The sequence below is a fragment of the Rhagoletis pomonella genome, unplaced genomic scaffold (assembly GCF_013731165.1).
Source record: "Rhagoletis pomonella isolate Grant_MI unplaced genomic scaffold, Rhpom_1.0 Rhpom_scaffold_00008, whole genome shotgun sequence".
Lineage (NCBI taxonomy): Eukaryota > Metazoa > Arthropoda > Insecta > Diptera > Tephritidae > Rhagoletis > Rhagoletis pomonella.
Genome location: NW_023458562.1, coordinates 37,757,606 through 37,785,374, shown reverse-complemented (window position 1 = coordinate 37,785,374; position 27,769 = coordinate 37,757,606). Strand labels below are relative to the sequence as shown.

Here is a 27,769-nt window from a genome sequence, read left to right as displayed (position 1 = left end):
TTTAGTCAAATACTTCACTTAAAAACTTTAACTTTTTGTTATTCACAAACCATTCATCTAATGCGGCCAGGTTAATAAGCACAACATTTTTTTTACGGTACTATACTTATGTACATTAGACCGTACCAGAAAAATATTGTATTTTTGCAAGGTCATTTCGAAAAAAAAAAAAAAAATGCCGAACGTAGGGGTCATCTTTTTAAATTTTTCGTCATATCTTAAAATATTATATCGATATTTCTGTCTCAAGAAGAAATTTTTTTGTTCCAAAGTTGAGTAACCTCAAGTACCCCGTTCTAGTACTTACCCAACAGATCTCAGTACCTAACGTTCCACTCTAATGTCAGTAAATTAAAGCTCGTCAAAAATTATTAAACTTTTACGAAGGAGGTATCTCGAAATATTTACTACCGAATGTAGATGTCACCGTAAAATTTAAAAAAGCGACCACTAGATTCGCCCCAACATTTTTTTTTCGACATTGCTTTGCAAAAATTTCTAACTCAGGGGTATGCGAACTTTTTTGTTTGCTTGCACGGTGGTACGGTCTAATGTTCTTACATACATATGGGTATCGATGGCTGAGTGGAAGATCGATCTATCTCAGCAGCCAGTTTGAAATCGTCCTATCACATTCAGTACATTTTCAAAGTATTTCTGTTTCAGATAGGGCGTTTTCGAACTGGCTGCCGAGATAAGTCGATCTTCCACTCAGCCATCGATATGTACTTACGTAGGTAGCTTCATGCGCTTTTTACTTACCTTCACGGCTTCCTTGTCGCGGATCAACACAGATCGCAGTTGACCGTTCATTTCGAAGAATACCTCACGTTCACCATTCGCCGTCAGATCCTCAGCCATTGCCAAAGTCTTCAAGCTCAATGTCTTACCACGTTCAATTGTAACTTCAAATTCTTCACCCACTTTCGGTCCAGTAAGGAAAATGCGTGTATCTAGCTTATCGACTGGTCCATAATTCTCACGGAAGTACATGAAATCTTCGGTCACTGCAGGATAAAGCGCCGCTGACATAACATCGCGATCACTAATGTGTGGATGAGATTCTTTTAGATCATTTTTCAGCTTATCAAAGTCCAACGATGGCAAATTAGCGCCCGGACGTCCCTCAACGCGTGGCATATCTTTGAGCACACGTGAACGAAGAGGTTCAGGGAAACCACCATGTGGTATACCGATAGAGCCTTGTAAGAATTCAACCACCGACTTGGGGAATGATAATTCCTCGGCGCGTTCAAGCACTTGATCAGCATTTAATTTATTTTGCACCATAAACTGCGCCAAATCACCAACAACCTTTGACGATGGGGTCACCTTTATTATGTCACCCAATAGCAAGTTTGCTTCGCGGTATGCCTTTTTTACATCTTCGAAGAAATCACCCAAGCCCAGCGAGAATGCTTGGAATTGCAAATTGGTATATTGACCACCGGGTATTTCGTTAAGGTATACATCAGCGTTGCCCGACTTCATGGTGGTGGTGCATTCGAATGGCGCATATAGTGTGCGCGTTTGCTCCCAGTAGGCTGAATATTCGGAGACATCACGCAAGTCGAATTGCGTATCGAGCGGTGTACCTTGCAGCGATGCAACCACAGCGCCCATACTAGGCTGTGATGTCATGCCGGACATTGAATCGACAGCTGTGTCAACAACATCGGCACCAGCTTCGGCACAGGCAAGCATGGAAGCAACACCAGCGCCCGAAGTGTCGTGTGTATGAATGTGAATGGGTATATCGGGATGTTTGTCGCGTATGGCAGTGATAAGTAGCCTGGAAGTGGGGAGGAAAATAAGAGTAATAAAAGGGAGTGTAAATCTTAAAGGTGCTCAATTGGATTTTTAACATATAACTTTACCATTGATTTAAAAAATCGAAAAAAGCCGAATAAGGATATAATATACAACTTACTTGGCCGCTTGTGGCTTCAATAAGCCAGCCATATCTTTGATGCAAAGTACATGGGTGCCCGCCTTCACTAGCTCATCGGCCAAATTGGTGTAGTAATTGAGATCGTACTTAGTGCGTGTCGGATCACTTACATCGCCAGTGTAAGAAATAGCTGCCTCAACGACGCCACCTGCTTTGCCAGCAGCTTCCATACCCAAAATCAAATTGGGCAAATAATTCAGGGAATCAAAAACGCGGAAAATATCCATGCCGGTTTTGACCTGAAATAAAGTATAGAAAAGTTTTCGTAAAAAATTATTCGCGGTTTAAACTTAGATAAAATTTCAGTCAGCTTTAAATATAAGCGCAGCTTACTTGGTGTAATTTTTAACTGGCACTGAAAAACTGGCCCTAAGTGAAATTAAGTTTAATAAGAATAAAAATAGTGCAAGCTTTCACAAATTTTTTCGATTTGTTTCAAGGCACATTAAACAGGTAGTATCAGTAGAGCAAAAACAACATTTGCGTGTATTTTGTTGTTGCTTCTGGTATCGAAAGTGTCAAAAACTGTTCTGAATTTTTTCTTCTAAATCAAAGCGTGCCATATGAAATACAAAAAATTATAAAAAATAAAAAATTGAAATTGGAAAAAATATAAATTGTTGCAACTTTCTTTCCTAGTAAATTTGTTTGCTTCTCGAAGCATTGATCCATCCTTTACAAGGGCCAGAAATCAGCGATGGTGCTGCTGAGTTGGGCGAACGTTCCAAAAGCTGCTATTCAATCGCTTGTTTTGTATGGAAAAAGGTTTCACATCCAAATGGATTTTAACAATTCAGAATTTTTGTGAGAAAAAATTAAAAATATTTGACATTTTCGAGACCAAATAATTTGAAAATAAATCAAATCAGTTGCTCTACTGATACTACCTGTTCAATGTACCTTGATTTGTTTTATTTTTTTTTTTAAGAAAAAATGTAAACATTTTCTGCGTGTGTTGCCGTATATTTTTTTAGAATTAAAAAAAATATTTAACTTACCGCTAGATCACAGAACTTATACACCACATTGTCTGGATAACTTGTGTAGCCAACAGCATTGGCGCCACGCAACAACATCTGGAATGGAATATTTGGTATATGTTTACGCATTTCCTCCAAACGCTCCCAGGGACATTCGTGTAGGAAACGTAAGGCCACATCGAAAGTGGCACCACCCCAATTCTCCAACGAATAGAGATTATTGAATTTGTGTGCAACATATGGTGAGATCTTGAGCAGATCATGAGAACGGACACGTGTAGCCAGCAATGATTGATGAGCATCACGGAATGATGTATCCATCAGCATGAGGTTCTTACGGCTGCGTACTTCCTTTGCAAATGCTTCGGGACCCTCTGATTTTAGAATATGACGTAGACCCTTTGGTGGTTCGGTGACTAAGAAAATTTATGGGATGTTATTAAAACAAAATTTCAGTTAAATTAGCAAAAAATTAAAAAAAAAGCAAATAAAGCATAACTCGGAAATATATGACAGGGAGACTTATTTTCGGCCGATACTGGCAAATAAAAGTGCTATTAGCATTCACAGAGTAAGGCTTTATAATGAAAATTTTGAACTAGTGCCGCCACTGCCATATAAGTCGGAGTTATGCGCTTGCGCTTGCGAATGCAGCTTAAAGCCTAAGCTGAAGCAATTTAACAAAAACGAATCGCAAACGTGTAGAAAAATACAGAAAACAAGAGTTTAATAAACAATATGTACATATTTACGCTATATATTATAAAATTATTCATGGTATCGCTTCTGATATCATCAACTCGGCTAACCAAACCCAAAAACAGATTGTAGAACGAAGAAATAAAGTAAGAACCAATTGTAAATAATGGAATTGAGAAAGTACTAACAAGTACCAGAGAAACCAATGAAAAAAGTAAGCGAAAAAACTTATAAAATCGGTATAGTGTTTTTAAGATCAGTGAACCTACAAAAATTTTACAAATATGTGGGCCAATTTGAATACCAAATACATACATATGTATGTGCATATGTATATGGTGTAAATGTAAGTGGATTGTGATATGCAAATTAGGTTTTAAGGTCATTAGGGTTTGTCTTATTATATTCGCAAAGGCGTATGCGGATACACCTATTCACATATATATATGTATGTATTTTATGTATGTAGATAAACACACCATATATTTATATATAATATAGCATGATTAAGAATGAAAATTCGAAAAGTAGTAGTTGTAGTAGCAGATTCAAAACATACCTTTGGCTTCCCCGCGCTCTTCACGCCTAATTGCCTCGGGAGACAGGTCTTCGAGTGATTGTGATCACAATTTCAAAGTTCGAATGGTTTTCATGATCATTGTGAGTTTTTTTGTTTTTTTTTTCGGTGATGTTACAAAATGGTGTAATTTGCAATTGTTTTTTTTTTTTTATTTTGGTTTCCAAATAAAATATTGTTTATTCATTTGTTTTTAGATTAATCATACGATGTAATAAAGAAAATAAATTCGTAAAATGATAAGAAACATTAAGGAAATTAAAAAGAGAAGTAAGCAAAAGAAGACATATGTACATACCGTTACTTTAATATAGAAGGCCCTAACACATATAGTCGTTGAAATGCAAAAAACCGTAACTAACTAAAAAATTTGTATTGCTGAAATGCTTCATAATAAATCAAAAAGGAAATTTCGGATTTTTAATTAGTTACGGCCTTTTGTATTTCAGCGACGGTCTGAGATAGGGCCTTTCTATATTAAGGTAACGATACATAAATAGTATATATTTGTATATATGTATGCCGATAATTTTAAGATTTCCATATGTAAATTCAAAGCGCGCAGAGATAGGACGAGAGGAAGGAATTTAGGCAGTATGCGGTAAGGTCAAGCGGATAAGCAATCTGGCTAAGCATTTTATAATGTTAATGGAGAGTATAAGAGAGAAGGGGAGTAACTAGATAAAAGATATGCAAATGGAGCTGGGAATTAAGGATAGGAAACCAGAATTGCCGAGAAGAGATAGAGGACAGTTAGAAAAATATATGTACCCGTATTTAAAGCCAATCATTGTGAAAATCGAAGCAAATTTTTATATACAGTGACGAACAAAAGTATTGCAATATTTACATGCAAAGTTGTTTATTATAATTTCTTTTCGCTAATTATTTATAAAAATATAGTTCAAACTACAACAAAAAACACAAAAATTTAATCTTTTAACTTTGTGCAAAACTCAAGAAAATTCAATAAATTTGCAACTTTTCAATTGTATTTTATAGAAAAATTCCAAGTATGCAGTTTTATAGCCCATTTAATTTTAGTATGTATAACAAAGTGCAAGTCTGAAGCTCCAAACTATCGCGTTGAGTTTTGGCAATTTTTTCTCGCATACAAAGTATGGTGGACATTTTTTTGTATGAAAGAAAGTAATAACACCGTCCGCAAAAAATTGCCAAAAATCAAGGCAATTTTCACGCGAAAAATTCTCTCTGTGACAATACTTTTGTTCGTCATTGTATGCAAATGCCGATAAGAAACAATATCCCAGTTTTGAAAGTGAGTTGAAAATCTCAAGATTTTGAAAATCAACATAATTAGAAATAGGACATGGACAAGTGAAAGCGTTAACTTAATTAAGGTAGAATGGAGAGCAAGCAGAATAGACAAAACCACTATCAAAAAAAAAAAAAAACAAAAAACAACAGAGACGACGTAAAATGTGATTTAATGAAAAAGAAACGATGAAAATATTAAAAAAAAAAAATAAAAAAAGCTAATACTCATTAGAGTGCTAAAGGGTTTCAAAATATAGTGAAAGTTACCATAAGCGGACACCGATCGTCACCTACTTTTTGTCCGCCTATGAGAAATGAGAAAGAAAAGAAAATATCTTTGAATATGGACGTATGTTCTTGTGTACATATACGTATGTACAAGCACAAGAGTCAACATATGACTGAAAAAAAAAACAAAATTGACCCCTTGTTAGAGCTTCGCGTCCGTTTATGGGAGTTTTTTTTCATGACTAGACATGTTTCGAGTGTCCGCGTCCGTTTATCGGAAGGTCCGTGTACGGGAGAGCATTTTGTATGGAAAAAACAAAACATTTTTCGTTCCAAAGAATGTCTCCGCTTATAAAAGATGTCCGCTTATTAGAGCGTGCGTCTGTGAAGGCTTTCACTGTAGTTGAATATTCGGGGAAGGATGCATGTGAAAGAAAATGCTTGAGCTAAGTTCAAACTGCTAGCGATGTACATAAAATTCAAAACCCGAACATAAAAATACATATGTATGTATGTTTACAAAATTATTAATATTGAAAATGAAATGTTGTATTTTAGTAATTTAATATTTATGAATTTCTAAATACTAAACATCATAAAATGAAATAGAGAATGGTTGATAAGGACACGAAGTTTTTCGAAAATCTAAGGAAAGGACATGAACAATTAAAAAATAATTAAAATGAATGACAATGTAAAATGAAGTGTTGACAAATAAAAGCTTTATATAGTGAATATTTGGGATGCAAATAAATTCATAGAAATGCCTTCACATTATGTATGTGTTCGCCAAACAAACGAAGCTGCTAAGGACTATTTACTTTTCTTAATTTGCTGTCTCCATTAGCGATTGTTCATCTGCTGCGATAGATCCCCTGCGATGAAGCGCTTGTGGAGACCGCTCATCGCAATCGCAACAGATATCGCTTGCGAGCTACCACAGGCGATGAAACTATCAAATAGTTAGTTCCACAGCTTAACAACTTAAACAACTTAAACTTGATACTTTTGCGTGCACTCGTAAGCACTTTTTGAAATTAAATCTTCTGCGATGAAATGCCCAAGTACACAAATTTCTCTGCGATGAGCATTTCGCTTGCGATGAAACTGACAGATCTCCTACGATGGCTGTACGCGAATGGAGACAGCAAGTAAGTCTAAAAATAAAAGTATGCAATTAGTGCAGCCCTAAAAAAAATAAATAAATATTTTAGAGAATTGTCTTTGAAAGTTTCATTTTATTTTGTTTGGTTTCTTAGCCCATTGCTGAGACTCCCTGCAAAAAGAAGTTCCCGAAATCTTTAATAGTATTCGAATTCTGTAACAAGTGTTTACGAATCTTCAAAGAAAATCATATGAAAAAAATTTCTTTACGATTTCTTAAAGAAAATTGTGAAAAAATTCTTCACATCCCAGCATTATTTTCATTGCTTTACCGATTTGCTTATTCAATTTCGTAAAAGCATCGAAGTGTGCACGGTATGAAAATCTAATACCTCGGCAACATTGCAGATTAAATTTTTTATGCTATTTTTTAGGTTAATTTGTGTTAATTGAAGAAAATCCAAATAGTACGATATAAATTTCACAAATAAATTATGAAAAAAAGTAGTTAAAATATTATGAATATTAATAAAGTATGTTTAGTGCGGGAAGAGGAAGGATATGAATTCGTGAGGATATGAAAGGATTTTTGCTTTTGCATTTTTAAATCAGCACGCTTTCACACATTAAAGCAGTAAACTACTTACGATATCATTTAAATGAATGTTTGGCACAAAATCTCTACTCACCTAATGGCACTTCCGGTACATGTGGCGAAATCTCAGCCGGCTTCAAATTGGTTGCTAACGGCGTTTGTGGGCCATTAACAAGCACTTCTCCAATGTAGTTCAGCAATTTCTGCGCACGATTCTGCGAGACACGGAACTTGAACAGTTGAGGATGCTCATCGATAAAATAGGTGTCCAAGACGCCATGCAGGAATTTCTGATTTTCCAAAACATTCAACAAGAATGGTATGTTCGTTTTCACACCACGTATACGGAATTCACGTAGCGCACGATTCATTTTAGCTGCTGAGCTCTGTAAGTCGCTGGCATGCGAGATAATTTTTACGAGCAGTGAATCATAGTAAGGCGAGATGATGGCGCCTGCAAAACCGGAAGCACTATCCACACGAATGCCCATACCTTCGCCGGAACGGAATACTTCTAGGCGACCAGTGCTGGGTTGGAAGTCATTGGCAGGATCTTCGGTGGTGACACGACATTGAATGGCGTAACCACGCGGTTGGATCTTATCTTGTGTGTAGCCAAGTTCGGGTAGAGTCATGCCTTCGGCCACACGAATTTGTGATTGCACTAAATCAATTCCGGTGATTTCTTCAGTTACTGTGTGCTCCACTTGCAATCTAAACAATTTAAATATATGTTTTCAAATTTGAAATATTGCTCTGGAAATATGTATGTACATATTTCTGGACTATTGAGTCTTACCTGGCATTCACTTCAATGAAGTAGAAGTTGCCTTTTTCATCGCAAAGAAATTCCACAGTACCGGCATTTTCATAGCCAACATGTCTTGCCAAACGCACTGCAGCCTCGGTCATCTTATTGCGTGTCTCTTCGGGTAGTCGCGGCGCAGGCGCTATCTCAACCACTTTCTGATGACGACGCTGTACCGAACAGTCGCGCTCAAACAAATGCACAACATTGCCCGCCTTGTCGCCCAGCAGTTGCACTTCAATGTGTCGTGGCCTTTCGATGAACTTTTCAATAAACATAGCACCATTGCCGAAAGCGGCCTTCGCCTCCGAACTGGCACGCTGAAACATTTCTTCGACTTCGTCCATTTTGCGTACGACACGCATACCACGACCACCACCACCAAAGGCAGCCTTAAAAATCACTGGCAAACCATGTTTCTTGCAGAATTCCACTGCTTCTTCCTTCGTTGTGACGGGTCCATCTGTGCCTGGCACGATTGGTACACCCGCTTCGATGGCTGCAACACGTGCCGCCACCTTATCACCCATCTGTTGGACCACTTTCGGTGAGGGACCAATAAAACGGATGCCAGCATCAATAACAGCTTGGGCGAAGTCGCTACGTTCCGAAAGGAAACCATAACCAGGATGCACAGCATCCACATCATTCTCCTTGCAAACACGTATAATCTCTGGAATGTTCAGGTAGGCTTCAACGGGTGGCAAACCTTTGCCTACAATATACGACTCATCAGCTTTCTGACGATGCATATGCATTTTGTCCTGCTCCGAGTAAATGGCGACCGATTTGATACCCAACTCTGTGCAAGCACGGAAGACACGAATGGCGATCTCGCCTCGATTGGCGACCAGCACCGAACGTATGGGTTTGTATTCGACCTGGAAGCACGGAGAGGGAGATATAAAAATAAAGTGAGGTAAGCTCAGCGCCAAAGCAAGATTTATTTGAAGCCTGGTGTTTATTTATGCATTACTATTTTTTAAGTTATCGCAATTTTTTAATTTACCTGACTAGAGTAGGCATTTTTGTTGATCAGAAAGATGCGAACACGCGGTGTAGATTGTCTCAAAGCCCTGAAGGCCGATTGGGCAACTGGTATGAACATATTGATGTTTCTTGGCTCTGTAAACGGTAATCAAATTCAACAGATATACTATGTAGATTTGGGTTTTAATTTCTGAGCTCTCTTATCTGTATGGCACTTACAGTGTAGATAATTAAAGAAGTACCGGTTGGAGCGATGTAAGCGGGTATCCGAAATTGTCTGGAAAGGTATAAAAATAATACAATTTGTAAACGTATATTTAATATTTATAAAATAAATTGAAATTTTGTATTAGTACTGAAATTATACTAACTTTAAAGTCAACTGATTCCTATGATCACATAAAAAACTATAAATTTTTTATTACAATTTGCATAGAAAAATCGTAGATTCGTGGAATTAATTCGTAAAAATTTTCTGGTAATTATTTATTACGATTCGAGCAATTAAATTAGACTTTTGGCAACGAAGTCTTACAAACGTTATCACTGTGAAATTCTGTTTTCCATGATTCCCATTAAAAATGCAAAATAAATATCTTATATCCCTAAACCAAAGTAAACCTTGGGCTCTCACAGTTGTCCACAAAATAATAGGAGTGCGATATTTTGACCAGTTTTGGCTATTTGTCTTTTATTTATTTAATGTTTATTAGTTTTTTTATTAATGTCTAGCTGGCTATACAACAAACACCATATAAATTCAGATTTCACACTTTGTACAAAAATTATAAAAATTTCGCAAATTTTCACCCAAATTTCAAACTTTTTAATCAGAAGCTTTAGAAAAAAATATGTAGTCCATTCTCATCTAAAAAGAGTAGACTACTTAGAGAAGCTCGAAGTTTGCAAGCTACATGGCTGAACGCACAGAAATTTGATTGACTATCAGTGAAGCACTGCTGAAAGGCAACGGAATTCAACCATTTTTGAGGCGAATCATTATGGAAGGTGAAAACTGGATTGGATACGAGAGTAAACAACGCAAGCGATCCTGGTCAAAGACCGATGAACCTCCTCAAACGACTTCAAAGCCTGGTTTTGTTGAGTTTTTGTTCGGATTGGAAGGTAATTTTTCATTTTCATGAACTGCTACATCCTGACTAAACGATCAATTAGGTCCTCCACTGTGCACAACTCCATCAAACGGAACGAAGAAATCAAGAAAGAGCGACCAGAATTGTCCAACAGAAGAGGGATTGTGTACCATCATGCACTCCGTTGGGAAGTTTTAATTTTAAAGGAAAGGTGTTACCTCACAGGGGGTCCCATACTAATTTGGTTTAAATCCAATCATTGGATCATGAAGACATTAACGATAATCTTAAATTTTTATATGAGAATTCAAATCCGAAAATCTCAATATATGTATGTATTTTAAAAGAAAATTGTACTAAAACTTATTAAAAGTTGGGTCCATGGCCCGAATGTTACTTTTAATAAGCCGAAGCATGCTGCCATTATCGTTCGTGCTGAATTCCCAGATCTATGTAGATCCCATGGAACAATAAATATTATTATTTGGCGTAGCGAGCTAGAGAACATTACATAAAAACGAAAAAAAATTAGACTTAAAGAGGTGCTATTTATGTACGTACCTTTTTAACTACTGGAATCGAATTGCTTTTAAATACACTTAGGCCTGGCAAGCAACAACAAGTTTAAGTGCGCTCTCTATTTTTACCAAATTTTACACACTAACATTAAGGCATTTCGTCGTCTGGGTAAAAGATTGTCGTAAGCGTCATACGTACGTGCGTAATATACGACAATATTTTACTCAGGGGACGATTTATCAAAATGAGGTTGAATGTCATCAATGCTTACTTAATTTTAAGGTTATCAATGCTTGTAGATTCAGTAGTCCATTCAAAACTAGAATATCACGCGACTACTTGGAAATGATTGTCCTACGATGTGTGATTTTGCATATGATAATGTGAATATAAACATTTTAAAAATAGTGCTTATCAAATTATCTGTAGCTACACAAAGTTGAAAGAGCAAAATTGTACACTTTAATTATGTGGATCCACATTATAGCCCGTATGCTTTCCGATTAAATAGTTTGTATCATTGTTAAATATCGCCCAACAAAAATTTTCAGAACTTGATGCATCTATCCTAAAGTGGTGAGTTGGAGCAAATGCTATCAGCATGAATTGATGTAAGGTAAGACGTAATTTTGCCTACATTCATAGCCGAACCATTTTAACATAAACATATTAAATGTATGTATGTATGTACTTATGTGCTTATGTATCTACAATTTAATGTTTTTTTTATTGCATTTTTCTTTTCTATATCGCCTATTACTCAACATCTTACTTAAGATTCCAGTAGGTTTATTTTAATTAATAGAAAGTAGGTTACACAAAAATTCTATAAATCGCCATCGACGTAGATATACTACATAAATACGTATGTACTTAAGTAATACAACAACTGCACAACTGCATTTATCCGTACGTATTAACATTTTTTTGCATGCTTGGCATTTAGTTTAACGAACGTCCTTCGAGCTGTGGCTTTACCTTAGTACATGCAATAAATATTAACAAACAGCTGATTTACATTAAGGGTACTCATTTAAAAGCGCATAACTCTCGCAAACTGGGCAAACTGTGCAATTTTAAACCCTCGCAAATGAAATGTCAAGATTTGTATGGAAAGCCTATTGCACAAAAAGGGAAACTTTGCGCGGCAATTTTGTAGCGTACCTTTGCGCAGTGTGCTGTGCAACCCTCAATCAGCTATTTTGTTTACATTCATTTTGGTTTGTGCTCAACGCTTTTTCGAAATAACCATGATAAAAATATAGTAAGGTAGAACCGCTGAGAGTCACTTTTAAAATTCTTGACGTTTTCAAACAATTTAATTTTTAAATTTACTCACACACATTTTCATTTTCAATCTCAAGCAGCAACAATTTCGAACAATTTTATTTTTTTATTTTCACTTTTATATGATTTTAAAATGTTGGCAAACTTCAAAAAAAAAAATCATGGCCGACAAATTGAGAGAACGGTTCTACCTTGCTATATTTTTATCATGGAAATAACTGCGGTAAGACTTAAATATTTACTCAAATTTGAGTTTCAATTGTTCAAATAATTAAATTTCAGAAATTGCATAAAATAAAAAATTGCCCTCATGGAACACATGGCGCAAAGTTGCCCAATTGCCCAAATATGAAACTTGCGCGTATATACGAGTACCCTTATTATATCCACCGCCATAAAATGAATGAAAATGCGCAGTATGCATATAATATACAGGGTTATCCATTTCGGGGTATTGGTTTCGAAAAAGCAGGACTGTAAGCTGATAGTCATCAAACTAAATGAACATAATGTGCTTTTAGTTAATAGTCGGCCATTTTCAAAGATAAGTAAGTATATATAAGTAAGTATATATATGTAAGTATATAGTAAGTAAGTCTATTGGATTGCAAGTAAAGTCAAAATTATAAAGACCGAATAAAAAAATGGCTACGTTTCGCACTTTAAGAGGAGATTATGGTGTACATAATCATCCAATTAAGCTAGAAATAGGTAAAAGTTTAAAAAATAAGAAGAAACTGGATCGTTGAAGGATTTCCTAAGGATCATTTTGCTCGTTTCGGCCGAAGACCAAATTTGCCAATCCTTTGACGTTTTCAAGAATTGGTACTACCTTACAGTACACTATGACGTATTTTACATTGGGAATAAAACCACAAACCAGTTAAAGTCCAGCACAGCACCTTTGGACTGCTTTCTGAGGAGTTACGCTAATTTCCGTTTTATGCCGACAAAGCTCCAACTGTGAGTACTTGAAAAGTATGTGTCTTTTATTTACGCTTACTTTTGGAAACGCTAAATGGATAACCCTTTATGGCACGCGCATGCAACGGCCAATTAATTAAATATTTTTTATACCTCTGCATTCCCACAATAATTGTGGCTCACCGCAAAACCATTTGTCCGATACAAAAAACGGTAAATGCACAGCGATAAGTGAGCGCCAGATATGCATGTACATTACTTGGACATTAGGGTGGTCCAAAAACAGTAAAGTCGGAATTGTAATGCTCTCACCCCCTAGGATTGTTCTATATCGAAAAAAAGTATACCCCTATTTTTTTATTTTGAAATCAAAAAATATTTAGAGGTCGGGCAAAGTTTTCCATTTATTTTTATACGGGAAAAATAATTTTTTCGTACAAAGGGTATAGAATTCTTGAAAGTCAATATTTTTCGAATGGAAAACTACGGTTCCCTTCAGGAGACTTTCAATAATAACACCCAATTGTTTATTTAACCATTTTTTAATAATAACGATTTTTTATTGGTCGCCCGTTTGCATTTTTCGGGGTTTTTGTGGGCTTCTGGCGGACCTATAAATTATAGTTGCAATGAAAAAATGGTTAAATAAACAATTGGGTATTACTATTGGGAATCTCTGGTAGAAAAGTATTGATTTTTGACTATTCTATACCATTTCTACGAAAAGTTGTTTTTTCCCCATATAAAATACATGGACAATTTTAGCCACTTTGAGCGACCTCTAAATATCTTTTGACTTCAAAATAAAAAATAAGGGTATATTTTTTTTTGTATAAAACAATCCAGGGGGTGAGAGCATTAAAATTCCGACTTTACTTTTTCACATGCATTTTTGGACCACCCTATTGGACATACAACCAACCATATGCATTTCTGCATCCATGCATAGCTTGCGTGCAAGTCGCCGTGTGGTTTTTAACGACTCAACTGAAAACTACTAACTTTAAAGCCTGTCTATAGAGGTAGACAAAGAACATCTAGGTATAAGAATAGTTTTAGCAAGATACATGTACAAGAGATCAATTAAAATAAGAACAAGCCGATACCGAACAAAGGTACTCGTAATAATGGGTCTGATCGTGAAAGCGTAGATTCATAGGGCCAATTAAGTAATTTGACAATTTAGGTAAACCTGTTGGGAGCCAATTTGTTATCTCGATTGTGGTTTTTTGACAAAATTCAAAATTTTGTAGAAGCGAAAAACTTTTCAAATTAAATTTCAGAGCGGTCCTATACCCTATATGACCCTTTTTAGGAAACGTGTTTTTTTACATACTTACGTATTACGTTAGTTTTCTCTATCAAATTTCAAAGCTATGTATATTAAAAAAAAAAACCTTTAGCATTTTTAGAGTACCCCTGAAGGCATTTTCTATGTTAATCTAAAAAGTTTTTTTTTGTTAGTTTTCCTTAAAAATTTCAAAAATTGTTATTCCTATTTTTATAAATACATATCAGCAAATTTTTCTGCATACGATTACTGCAAGCGCTCGCATAATTCGGGCAAAAACACGTACATATGTATATAGGTTTATTGACACGCTTAACTCACATAGCACAATAAACTTTTCGTCTGCAAAATTACTCTTCAAAATGCAATACATATACTATGTATGTAAGTTAATTTCGTGGCTAAAAAAAATCTACACACGAGTTTTTGATATTTTTTTTATTTTTACACTCGGTTGCTAAAAGGTTTGAAATTGCAAAGAATTACAGCTTTTATTGCAATACCTGCTCATATATGTACATAAATAAATATAAAAAAAATAAGCTAGTGTTCGCTGTAGCTTTAAGGAGCATTGAAAATAACCGGTTTCTCAAAACAGCAGCATTTGGAGTTGCAAAGGACAAGTTAAACGACAAAAAATTTTAACAAAGGAAATGAAAAAAAAAAAAACGAACGAGGCAAACACATTAGTAATTCAATAACTTATCCGAGTTTGCTAGCGAGTGACATTTTTGTTTGAAATAAAATTTGTCATGAATAATTTGTATGGCCTTGAAATGTGTAAAAGATGTATAGCCTTACATACATACATACGTACATGCATACAGACATACATATGTATGTATGAATGTATACCTTTTTCGCATGAAAATAAAAGTCTCCAAGTATGTATTAGGTAAACAGAATTTTAGTAATTTTTTTAAAACCTACACCTCCTTCGTATGCAAAAGTAAGTTATGTTCTTATTCCCTCTTCACCGCCTATGCTTACGTAATACTTTTTTTTTAATCTCTCTTTTATGTTTATTATAATTCACGACCAGCAGTTATCAGTCTAGAAATGAGGAATTTATAGCCTAAAAACTTAACGTACATTCGATATTTGTTCAAATTATAATCTACTAAGTTTTTCTTTCAGAAAAATTAGAAAAGTAAATAAATAAATATTGCTGATTTAATCAACATCCAGACCATAGCAAAGTTTCCAGTAGTTTTTTGTCTTTATAGCCAGTAAAACCGGTACAAAGTTGTGGCTTCGTTCGTTTGTAAGATAAAATCCATGACCTATAGTTCACATTAAGGAAAAACTTATAAATTTCAAATTAAGGAAAAACTTATAAAATTATGGTTTGTGCGGGTGTTGAGATTTGAAATTTATTTCCCAACTAATGTTATAAATATATACATGATTTGGGTGTTAATTTTTTCAGTTCATAAACTTATGCCACTGGCACGATAATAATACTACTTTCATAAGAATACTATTACTATTTTTTGTTTCTATTAAGGAAGACATTTTAGAGTTATGGAATACTTTATACAACCCTTTTTACGGCCCAACGTGGTCTTGAATGGCATGGTCATAGCAATATGTGATTCAAGTATACATTTTATTATGTACATACATATGTAGGTACGTGGAATTTAAATTATTTTCCCTAAATCACACACCAAGCCGCATAGCTTTTTTTTAATACTCCACGACCTGATTTAGCGCATGATAACCTCAAAAAGGTATTAAGCGAATAACTAAAAAAAATTAATAGCTTTTCAAATTAGCGATAAACATATTTGCAAAAAAAAATTTAAAAAATGTACATTGATTCTATAATTGGTCAATGTTATTTCAAGGGTGCATGCAAACGTATGTATATACACATATACAAATTTTGAAAGTACAATATAAATATTGAACGCAGGCAAATTTGCATTAGACCTTGTTTTAACTTTGAATAACTTCATAAGCTTTTATGTAAACCGCTTTCGGAAAGTTCTAATTTGTAATTGACGTTTTTTTTTGTTTCTGTTAGCTCGTTCGCTGAAAGAACGTCATGCGTATAAAATAAATTAGAATAAAAATAAAAATGCGGGGAAAACGGGTTTAATTTTGTCGCAAGACTTTCTCACTGAACTAATTAAATACAAAATAAAAAGTAGAATAGTAAAATGTAATTATGACCAACAACTTTAATCAAATCTTAATTTGAATCCAGGGACGACGGCCTTAACCAGTTAGACACCTCGGCGAATTATGCATTGGCGCTCTTTTATATTTGATAATAATCGGATGTTAACAAAATTGGTATGGGACCACCTCTCCTTTAAACCTTTCCACCTTTCCTTATTATAAATTATAAAAATCGGTTAACGCGGTCCAAAGTTATGCGGTAACATACATAAAAAAATATTCCGACGAATTGATAATCTAATCCTAATTTTTTGAATTCGGTTTAAAAAGAACTTATTTTTACTTCTGTCCTATTTTTAATGAAATAATTTGGAAAAACTAGTAGAACCGAATTTTCCATGCTTTTTTGTCTAGGTTTTCAGCAATTAGATTTTTGATGGATGAACGATTAGAAAACCTACGTTAACCATTTTAGTCACTGGTATAGTTAAAAGAATACCCAGCGATATCCAAAGTTTAATGATTTGACAAGTGTAAAAAGTAAGTAAAATTTGGAAAAAAGAAAAGGCTCTTCTTATGGGGCACAATTGACATATCGTTAGGAAGTTTTTACCTAACATGAAGAGGGAGTCATTTCTGCGTACATTTCTCCTTCTTTAAGTTAAGAAAACGAGCGATATACATGCGTATGTATGTAAGTAAATATATAATATTTTTTTTTTTTGTTTTCGAGTATATACCCTCAATCTTACTAGACGGAGTATGTGAAATCCATTCGTATTTAATGCAAGTGCAGATAAGACTGTAAATTACAAAAATATGGCCTGTCTACATTATAAATATAAAATCTGTCTGCGCTGATAACAAAAAACTGTAAATAGATAAGGCAAATTGCTATAAATAAGATACTAGCCTAAAATGTGAACCGCATTTTAGCGATCGACTACCGATAAGCTTTTGCGGAGAGCTCTCGTCTGGACAACCTCTAAATCCATTTAGAGAACTTTGAGATCCAGCGGACAAGGAAAAACACACATATATATCATACGAAATGAAATTAAATACTGCACGAGTAAGCTACATACATATGTATGTACATGCAATGTCTGCAGACAAAATACTTCGAATTAAGTATGTATCAAGTACTTGGCGTCTGTCCAAAAAAAAAATAATTCTTAATCGAACTCAAGGAATATGCTGATAGTGAAAGACAAGAGTGGGAAGCTATGTAATTGTACAGTATACATATAGTTGTTTGTCTTTGGGTTGAAGGTTAGGTTAAATTGTATGAAATCTCCTGAGAATTTCTCTCATAGAAAACAAGCTGTATCAGCTGAAAATACATTGAAAATGTGCTGAGATGGAGCGTTTTTGAATCGGCAGTTGAGATAGAGCGTTTTTGAATCGATTTCTGAAGTGGGGCGTTCTTCAATAAAATTCTGAAAGAGGGCGTTTTTGAAAATTTTTCTGAGATAGGGCGCTTTTGAACTGGCCGCCGAGATAGGTCGATCTTCCACGCAGGTATCGATATGCATGTATGTATATTTTCTGGAATTGAATAGTCATAGTAAATGTAAAGATGTTAAATATTAGTTCCATTTCATCTGTTGAGTCATACGATGTAGAAATTTTCGAAATATGGATTTAGTCTTGAAATGTAAACAATAACAAAAAAATACAAAGAAAAAGTAAGAAATTTTGTTTAAACAGAACATTTGAAAAAACATTTATAAAGTATTCTAGCGGTAGCTGGGTGTGCAGAGCTGGTTGCTATTTTTCGTTAGGTTCCAAGAGATCCTGAAAAAAATCAGGCATGTTCTGTAAATTGCACGATTTGAAATCGGTACGATTTGCTAACAGTTATGGTTATTTCTAATGAAAATATCAAATATTTATATAAAAACTTTAAAGAAACATCAGTAATTTTATAGCAGCATATATCATACAAAAATTCTAAACTTTCCGATTAAAAATCTATGAAAGTTTATCTGAAATTGCACCGAATGCCTGAATATATATTTTTAGATTCTCCCGACATTATTCTTTTATATTTTACCCATATGTCAGTTTTCGTTATTAAGATCAAAAACACCACAAGTCAGGTACAAGCACGGGTTAGAAGTGCGCACTACCATTCTGCAAGGCCTGGGATCGAGCCAAGAGACCGACTAACATCAAAAACAAAAGAAAATAATATTTTTTTTTTATAAATAATAGCGGTCCTGCCTCTCAGTAGGCAATGGGAAACCTCCTTTTCATAAAAAATAAAATTCGGCATCGTCGTGTAACTGTAGGTCGGTCTCTCCCCTTTGTGTGACAACATCAAGGCGCACGTCAAAAATCGGTGGAGAAGCTCGGCCAAACACTAACATATTGTGTAAGCGCCAATCTATTAATTTATATTTAATCATGTGCCTCTGCTAAAATTATACTGCTGGAAGGAATATGTATCAAGTAAATTTACAAATCATTCATACGCAATCTCATCCAAAAATGGATAAGTGCGTACGTTTTTATAAAAATCCCCCCCCAACAAGTTATAGAAGTTTAGAGATAAAATTAGTAAACTGAATTTATTTAAAGTGTTTTTTTAGCGATTTTTTAATTAGTACATTAGGTAGATATTTGCATACGTATTTGTATGTATATTTGTGCGAAAAAATTTTCTGCTCTTCGCACATTGGACTTCTTTATCGCAGACATATGAATACTTGTGAAGCGTGCAAGTAGTTTCTTTTTTAATCTGTTAACATATTTAAGTATTTACATATGTAAATATAAATGCAGTGTAGAACTTGTTTGTGTACAGTCGAGCCCCTCTTTTTGATGGACACTTGTAATGAAATTCATACATATATGTATGTATGTATGGATATGATATTTACTTATATATGGAGGTGGTACCGTGCCCATGGCTGAAAAGTAATTATTCTGTTTATTAAGATTATTGTATGGCAATTGTTGAGCTTATAAGAATGTAGAGATTTATAAATGCATGAAAAGTGTCAGTTTATTCTTAATCCCTTAAGCAGTTTCAACTTTTGAAAGTGCTTTATACTATGTCCCCACCACGATGTATTCTATCATTCTTGGTCCCCACGAGCACTGCCAATTACGTATGTAGTTCCCTTCGAATTACTTTGGTGAATTACCCCGTTTACACGACTCATTCCTAATTCGATTTGACAATTCATTGTGTTTTCCTTCATTTCCTCCTTTTCTTTGTTTTGATTTTTTCTATTCTCTCTTGCTCTGACAGCTGAGTTCGATAAATTTCCGATTAAAATTAGAGACGACAGCGATTTGTTCGCAATTCACATTGGTAATTGGATCTGAATTATCTACAAATTCGCTCAAAATATTGTATGGCGAATTACGTAATTCGAAGGATGATTGTGGCGCCAATTACGAATGAGAGAGCCAATTGCGAATCACTACTATTAATCGCTTTGTTTTAGAAGATTCATTATTTTTTCTTCCCGGATCGGCAAAAGTATTTCTTCCCTCCAGTTTGAAGGTACATAACTACATATGTACATATCGACGGTCTTCTGCAATAACGGACCAACTAAAAAAAAACCTTACTACTACTCATGTCTCTAATCTTGTAAGTAGCAAGGATTATTAAAAGAAGTAATAAGGATTAGACAAGAATTAGAGGTATGAGGGACTTAATAGTAGTGAGTTTTTTTTAGTTGCACCGTTATTGCAGAGAACCATCGTATGTATTTAATTATTATTTATAGAAAAAGGCTTATTGTTATATTAAATTCGTTCCATTTTCATTTCTTAAAATCTGTAGCTTTATTCAGTAGCCGGACTTTTTCCCTAAGGGGAACAGCTATTTACAAAAAGTCAATTGCCGTAAATAAGTATTTATATAAAAAGCTGTCTTAATATGTACATATATACCTCTCAGCCTATGCCAATAACAAAATAACCGAAGAAAAAACAAAAATGCAAAAAAAAAATACAAAAAGCATTTAGTGAAAAGCAAAGAAGCATGTAAGTATGAATGTGTGTACAAATCAAGCCAGACAGTGTAACGATCCGGACTTTGCACCTTGAGAAGGCCAAACAAGAAAGCCAATGAATCGAAATTGAACTTATTAAAACATTCCCAGCCAGCAAAATCATCGTAAACGAACTCGAAGCTGGACACTTTCTCGAAGAAAAACCGGCTAAAAAGTCCTTTATGATAGCCGTTTACTATTCGCTTTCGAGTACTTTTTCGCTTGAAATTGTCGGGCGCCTACGAACAGTCGTAAACGGATCGAAAAAGCATTCGTATGCGAATATTACATATTACAAAATATTGTGGTTTGCAGAAAAATTTCCAACAAAATGAACATTTTTTCTTGTGCTGACAAATTACTACAAGCCTCTTTCTTTTACTTTGCTTTTGTTTTATCGTTTACGAGCCTTTCTATAACTTTTCACCGATCGAGAATCCCTCGTAAAACATATTGTTCGTAAAATGTACGTTTTCTTGCTGGCTGGGTTACTATATATATATATATATATATATATATATATATGTATTTATGTACATATACATACGAATATAAATATTCTTATAAATAAACATAAGCAATGGTAGGAAGCCAGACTTTGAAGCGCGGCTTACACATGTTTTAGAAACTCATCCATTTTTTATTAACCGACTTCACAAAAAGGAGAAGGTTATCAATTCGTCGGAATATTTTATTTGTATTTTTATTTTTATGTTTGTTACCGCATAACTTTGGATCGCGTTATCCGATTTCTATAATTCTTTTTTTAAAGGAATGGTCCGATCATTGGATCGTGAAGAAATTAACGATCATCTTAAATTTTATATGAGAATTGAAGTCGGTTTCGTTTTTTGCTTAAAAATTACTTGTTTGTTCAACTAATCTACATACATATTAGAGTGGCAATGTGGTAGATAAATCAAAGGATTGTTAACTCTTTCAAATTTTTGTTAACTGCATACATATGTACATATGTATGTACATTTGCATATCTCATTTCAAATTAAAGTACCTAATTAAAAAGTTTTGTCGCAAACACTTTTGTTAAGGTTTGGACGAGCTTCTATTACAATTTGTGGTGTGCGACTTTATGTATTACGCCGCTTCCGAGTGACAGATGGTATTTATGCGAAGCTTTTTCATGGCAGAAATACATTTGGAAGTTTGCCATTGCCTTACCGAGGGACGTTCGCTGTTTAGGAAAAACTTTTTTCTTTATAATTTTTGGGATGTGTTAGTATCGAGCCACTCGATTGCAGCGGCCTAAGTACCTAAATGTACATATGTACATACCTACGAGAATTTTTAGAAACTTGCTAATTGCGTCGCATAAAATCTGTATTTACATATACATATACATACTAAGTATGTATGTAAGTGTGTATGTGCAATAAAACGTTTATAAAAAGTGTTAATTGATTAGCTGTTTACTGTGAAAACGTGCACAGACAGCGACTCTAAATTAAAATCGCTGAATTATCCATAAATAACTGGTGTGTCGAAATTGTGCCTACGAAGCGAGCTACATACATACCACATACGATCTTCAAAATTGGCGCAACTCAAAATTTGGCATTTTTGAGATAATGCACTAAAAATGTACACAAAGCTTTTATTTACCTTTCAGCAAAAGCTGGATCAAATACTTTGTTATAATTTGTTGAAAAAACCTAAGGTAAAGACCTTGCTCCCTTGCACATACGATTAGATTGTGCTAAGAAATAGTTTTTCGCATTTTGTGACGGACGTGTAATTTTGAGTTGTGTCGCCTTTGAAGATCGTGTGCCATTTGTACACTACCGGCAAAAAGTATTGGCACAGAAAAATGTTCACAATATGTACAAACTGTTATTTCATTTTTTTCTGCCAATTTTTTTTTATAAAATAGGTACTACAAAAAAAAAACATAAAAATATAGGGGCATATTCATAATAAAAATAAAGGTGACACTAAAGTTAGTCTGCAACTAACTTTGTGCAAAACTCAGGCTGGCTTAATCAATTTTCATGCAAATTTTCAACTTTTTAATCAGATTTTTTAGAATTGTTTTGTGGGATGAAAAATGCTAGTTTGAATTTGCCCTAAAATAGAATTGTTATCTGAGATTTTTTTTGCTGAAGGTGTTTCGCATATTTCCCATACAAAAATTTTTTTGTAGGGAAAAAAATTAGGGTTGGGAAATATCGAGTACTTTTGAGGATCGAGTTCGTTGGCATCGATACTTTTAGGGATCGGGTATTTTTCAGAGTACTGAGTACTTTCTTTAAATATACACTTGCTGGTAACATTTCAATGCTTAGTGTAGAAATCTCGTAAGCTATTTTTCAAAATAATATATTAATGACAAATTACGTCAAATGAGTGGCTACCTGAAAACTATTGAAACTTCAAATTGAGTACAATCATTTCTAAATACCGGTAAATGTAAATAAAACTCAGTACTTTTAAGTATCCTGAGTACATGTATCAAAGTGATGATTGGAACAGAGAATTTTTGAGTACTGAGTACCTTCGAGTTCTTTTGTCAGTACTTAGTACTTTTGAGTTCTTTTAGATTCCGAGTACTTTCGAATTCCTTAGTGAGTACCGAGTACTTCGGAGTATTCCGTATCGGTACTTTTAAAAATCGAGTGCTGTCGATCCTTTTGAGAATCGAGTTCCGAGTACTTTTGGTATGCCCAACACTAGAAAAAATGCGTAATTAAAAATTGCCAAAAATCAACGGTAAGTCCTAGCTACTTCAAGCGTGCACTTTAAATTTATTGGGATACAGAATTGCATATACAAAAAAAAAATCGATTAAAAATGTAAAAATTTGCATGAAATTTATTGAAATTTTCGTCAATTTCGGGCAAAGTTTAGAAATTATATTTTTGTGTTTTTGTTGTAGAATAAAAGTCGTTACATATCGTTGTTGCTGGTTTAACTGGATATAAATTCCGCAAAGAGGTTTTTGAAATGCTGCTGGAATCCGGTTCCGGTTACGTAGACCCGACTGTCCTAGAAATATAAACGCCAAACTAAATGTAGCCAATCTATAATTCTTGAAAAATGTGAAGACAATATTAAACAGCATGATTTGACCTTATCAGTGGGGCTACAGTCCTGCTCATTGACTAGATTTTTACAGTGCCTGGAAAGGATCATGGAAAAATGAATCGACACAAAACCTTTCTCTAGGTTTTAAAGAGGCTTTTGATGAAACGTAGGGAAACTATCACGCTAAATACATACGACTATGCCAAATGACGTTATGCCAAGATTATAATATAGATAGGAGGCAAAGTTAGGACGCCAAGAGTGGCACTCTTTATTAAAGTACTCCGAGACGACCGAAACAAAATCAATCCAATCAGCTAGCATCGCAGCTGAGGACGATATGCGAGAGCGACATAAACGTGGAAGAATCTGTTACAGAATTAACCAGTTTTAGTTTACCTGAAACCTGTGGCAGCTAGCTGTAGCAGCAGCGGAATCAGGTGCTATTGAAAAAAGGTTGGCTCAAATCCATTTTTCATTGTTAAATACATGTGTACATATTATGTAAAATAATAAACAATTAGTTGCTACCATCAACAAAAGTTAATTTAGAAAAATAAACACATTTGTAAGTAACCAAAATAGTAAATAGTAGAGTATTTCAAATTATGCGACTCGTTTTGGTAATACATTAAGAATTTAATAACTTCTCACAGGTCGTAAAACTATTCTCAGTTCTAATGTTCGCCTGGCGAACAGTTTAAAATTACGCCGCAATCATTACTGTCACATTATATGCAAAATTTATGACCGGATGTCAGCGTTAAATTAATGCGGGTGTAAACATTAGCTCAAGAAAAAAATCATCAATAGCCAGTTTAACAAGCCCGTATTTGCACAATATACATATGTATATATGTATGATTATGAGTTGAGCTATTTGTAGTGAGCTAAATTATTGAGGAGAGAGAGAGGAGAGGCTCGGCCAAACACTAACATATGTGTAAGCGCCAATCTATTATTATTATTATTAAATTATTGATACTGGCGAAAACCTGTGGGTGAAACTGCATTAAATTATGTAGTTGAAAAATTGCACTGTTATTTTTAAATTAAAATATTTGTCACAATGGCTAATTGACTATTTAATGTTTAGGAATTGATTTTTTAAATATATAAAGAATATGCCTCTTATACTGTCTGTTTAAAAAAGTTTTAAAAGCTGTTTCATGCATTGAATGATTAGGAAATATTTAAATTACGAAAAAATTACGTTTTTAAATAAGCAAAAACATGTGTCAATTTAGGATTCCCCAACGTCCTTTTATTTGGAATAGCTAACTTAATTGAGAAAACATTAGACTAACCCGTCTGTTCTAAGAGAGTCACGAAACTTAGCTCATCAGTGTTGTGATTTCTAGTGCGCCGCAAAATGTGCCACAAAAATTCGGTTTTAAAAGCTAGAAAAATAAAGAAAAACTTAAAAATGTGTGTTGTAGCGGCAAATTGGTGGCAGCGGCAAACTTTGAGGCGCAGTAGAAATCACAGCAATGATGAGCTAAGGTTTGTGACTTTGTTAGAATAAGGCTGTAAAAGCCAGTTTGACGAAAGTTATTTAAATGAATTAAATATGTTTCTCTAAAATCATTTTTCACTTAAATTGCTGGTTAAACCGGCAGTAAATGTGTCCAGAATATGTTAAGCAATTAAATATTTTTTTTTGTCGAAAAAATTCACAAAAGTTCGTTACTTATTTAACTGCCCTCGTAACAATGCATAGGACGATGGAAACGTGGTGCGGATCTTTGACATCAAATATTTGTCATGTTGTTTTGTTTTTTGTCAGACAATTGGTACAACAGTCGTTGGCAAACTAAGTGATCGAGCGATACCCAGTTGGGCAACGTATAAAATTGATCCAAACTTTGATGCCGTTAAAACAAATAAATCTTCATGAGCCATGAGGTATATTTTCATCTAAACGGATACGCTAACAAGCAAAACTGTACCCATTATAAGAAAAATTATGCACCCATAACGAATCACTGTGTGGTGGGTCTGGTTTTTTCGGATGGCGGAGTTCATCGAAAATGATGCCGGTAACGCTGCACAGTGGTTGTTTTCTGGATTTTTTTTTGTTTTGGAGAACCTTACAATTGTTACAGTAAATGCCAGCTTTTACTATGTAACGTTTATTAACTGGAACAGGAGCGTCGATTCTCTTCAAAATTGCAACTTTTTCTGCACTTTGCTCTAAAAATTCAATATAAACAAATAAAAATTCAAACGGTGGGCTCAACTGGTCTCTTCGTTAACTTTATAAGCTTTCTTTTCAAAAAATAATAATCAAATTGGTTGTAAAATGAAGGTTCCAGTAAATTATGAACAGTTAGTGCCAGTGTTACGATGAACGGACGTTATCGTGACATGATGACAAACTTTTTATGGCCTAAATTAGATGACATAAACTTGGACAATATGTGGTTTCAATGGCGCTATTGCAAAACATCTGTGGCCTTATTGAATCGCCGTGTACAAATATGTAATATTAAAAATTACTTGTAATTGGCAGGATACATTAGCACAGAAAAATATAATCAATCTCAAAAAGTAAAAGCCACCATATTGCACACACATCCATGCATATGTATATAATTTATAGCATGCCTAGAAAATGGCACCATATGTACCTATAAAACTTGCAGTGTAACAAGTAATCGAAGTCTAAAGTGATAAGGTTCGTCATTTCATTTAAAATCGCTGACGAGTGAGAATTTTTTTATAATTTTGACCTTGAGGTAGGTGAGATGCTGGAATTATTTAATTCAGCTACAAATTCTAGAGTGATATGTGCTATCAATGCGATTGCTCTGATTTGTCAATAACAGCATCCAATATGTACATTAGTCTATGTAGTGGTACTTATGTGCCATTGCCGTACGATTTTCTACTAAAAATAAAAATTTTAAACTTAGCAACTACTTATACACAGATAGTTCGACTTTTAATTATCAACGTTTTTGTATAGCTCAGCAAACAAACAAAGTTTTATTATAATACTTTAAATCTCGAAAATAACACATATACATAACTAACTCATACTCTGAGGCTTAAGTAATACTTTTAATATGCTGTTCAAGCGACCGATTCCAATCCAAATAACTTTGTCTAATGCCGGCTTTCACCTGGCATTGAATCATGAACATCTTAATGGTATTAAACCCATTTGCACATTAATTTCAATGCCTATTGAAAACTCAGCATCACTGCGCCTAATACCATGTCCCCACCAAAAAGTTAACCATCTCAAATCGAACTTAACAACATCACTAACTATTGCTGCCCACACTGCGGTTTGAGGTTTATAAAACAGTACAAATGTAGAGAACAGTGTTCGACACTCAAAAAACGGCCCAAGAGGGGCATAACATGAATTAAAAAAAAAAACGTAATAGATTTGAAGTCAAGCGGAGTAGAGGAGTAGATTTCAAATTTTTTCAAAAACCGTAGTAAATCTAATCTGATCTTAGTCAAGTCCAAACACTAGTAGGGAACGAATTTTTTACATATTAACGCTAATGACCCACAGATGGCGGGAAAACACAGGGTTGTATCAGACTTTCGACGTGGTTTCGAGTTGGTTAGCTTTTAACCATCTCAGTGAAATGGTTAAGTGCTGTCATTTTTATGTGGCGAAACTACGCTAAATCAAGTGGGCAATCGGGATAACCAATTCAACAGCCATAACTACGTGGTTAAGCTCTGGTGGCGACATGGTATAAGGAATATCATTGAAAGTTTTACTTCTCAGACGGTATGACATTTTCGAGTGCTGGTTTCTGGTGATATTGGAGGCGATGGTGGTGCTACCTATGCGACGCCAGCATAATAAATAACCATTTAAGCGAGCTGAGCTTTCGATGTATGATATTTAATTACCATTCTATGACCATTTTCCATAAACGCGAACAAATTTTTCTCAAAATACCACTTATTTTCGCCTTATTTGATTTAATTTCATTCAACTAATTCAATTTCATGAAATGACACATAAAATTGCCTTCATTTCTAAGTAGCACTTAATGATAAAATAACCCCGCGCAACGGTTAACGGCAACACGAGCCGGCTTCGCCTAGACCAGAGAACGTTTATAAATTCACATTACACAGATGACCGGCTTTTTTTTACTCATTTGTCATCGTTTTTTTCTTTTTTTTGCGAATTCATGTATGTATATACATATGTACATTAGACTGCATCACCAAAAAAAGTTGCGGTTTTTCCTCCGGGATTACAAAATTTATTATATTCTAAGACGCCCACC

The 27,769-nt window shown here is 34.5% G+C and overlaps 1 protein-coding gene and 1 long non-coding RNA gene across 8 annotated transcripts in view; one reads left to right on the top strand and one right to left on the bottom strand.

The window, feature by feature from the left end:
• The window catches only part of LOC118744821, a 15,212-nt gene extending 258 nt beyond the window's left edge, over nt 1–14,954 (top strand). Inside the window, exons 2-3 of the long non-coding RNA XR_004993591.1 lie at nt 1,827–1,829; nt 14,944–14,954. This is a non-coding gene — a long non-coding RNA (uncharacterized LOC118744821). The remainder of the gene's footprint in view (nt 1–1,826; nt 1,830–14,943) is intronic.
• LOC118744820 (pyruvate carboxylase, mitochondrial) overlaps nt 1–27,769 on the bottom strand; it is a 38,967-nt gene that overhangs the window by 1,254 nt on the left and 9,944 nt on the right. For 5 of the 7 annotated variants that reach the window (XM_036478175.1, XM_036478178.1, XM_036478176.1 and 2 more), the window contains 8 exons: nt 9,430–9,487; nt 9,230–9,345; nt 8,212–9,101; nt 7,507–8,126; nt 4,190–4,237; nt 2,950–3,347; nt 1,931–2,190; nt 763–1,792 (listed from right to left, as the gene is read on the bottom strand). In XM_036478175.1, the coding sequence (XP_036334068.1) occupies nt 763–1,792; nt 1,931–2,190; nt 2,950–3,347; nt 4,190–4,237; nt 7,507–8,126; nt 8,212–9,101; nt 9,230–9,328 (3,345 nt within the window). In that variant the 5' untranslated portion in view covers nt 9,329–9,345; nt 9,430–9,487. Of the gene's footprint in view, nt 1–762; nt 1,793–1,930; nt 2,191–2,949; nt 3,348–4,189; nt 4,238–7,506; nt 8,127–8,211; nt 9,102–9,229; nt 9,346–9,429; nt 9,488–23,370; nt 23,393–27,769 lie in introns of those variants that run through there. The other 2 variants (XM_036478181.1, XM_036478182.1) reach the window with 2 other exon arrangements.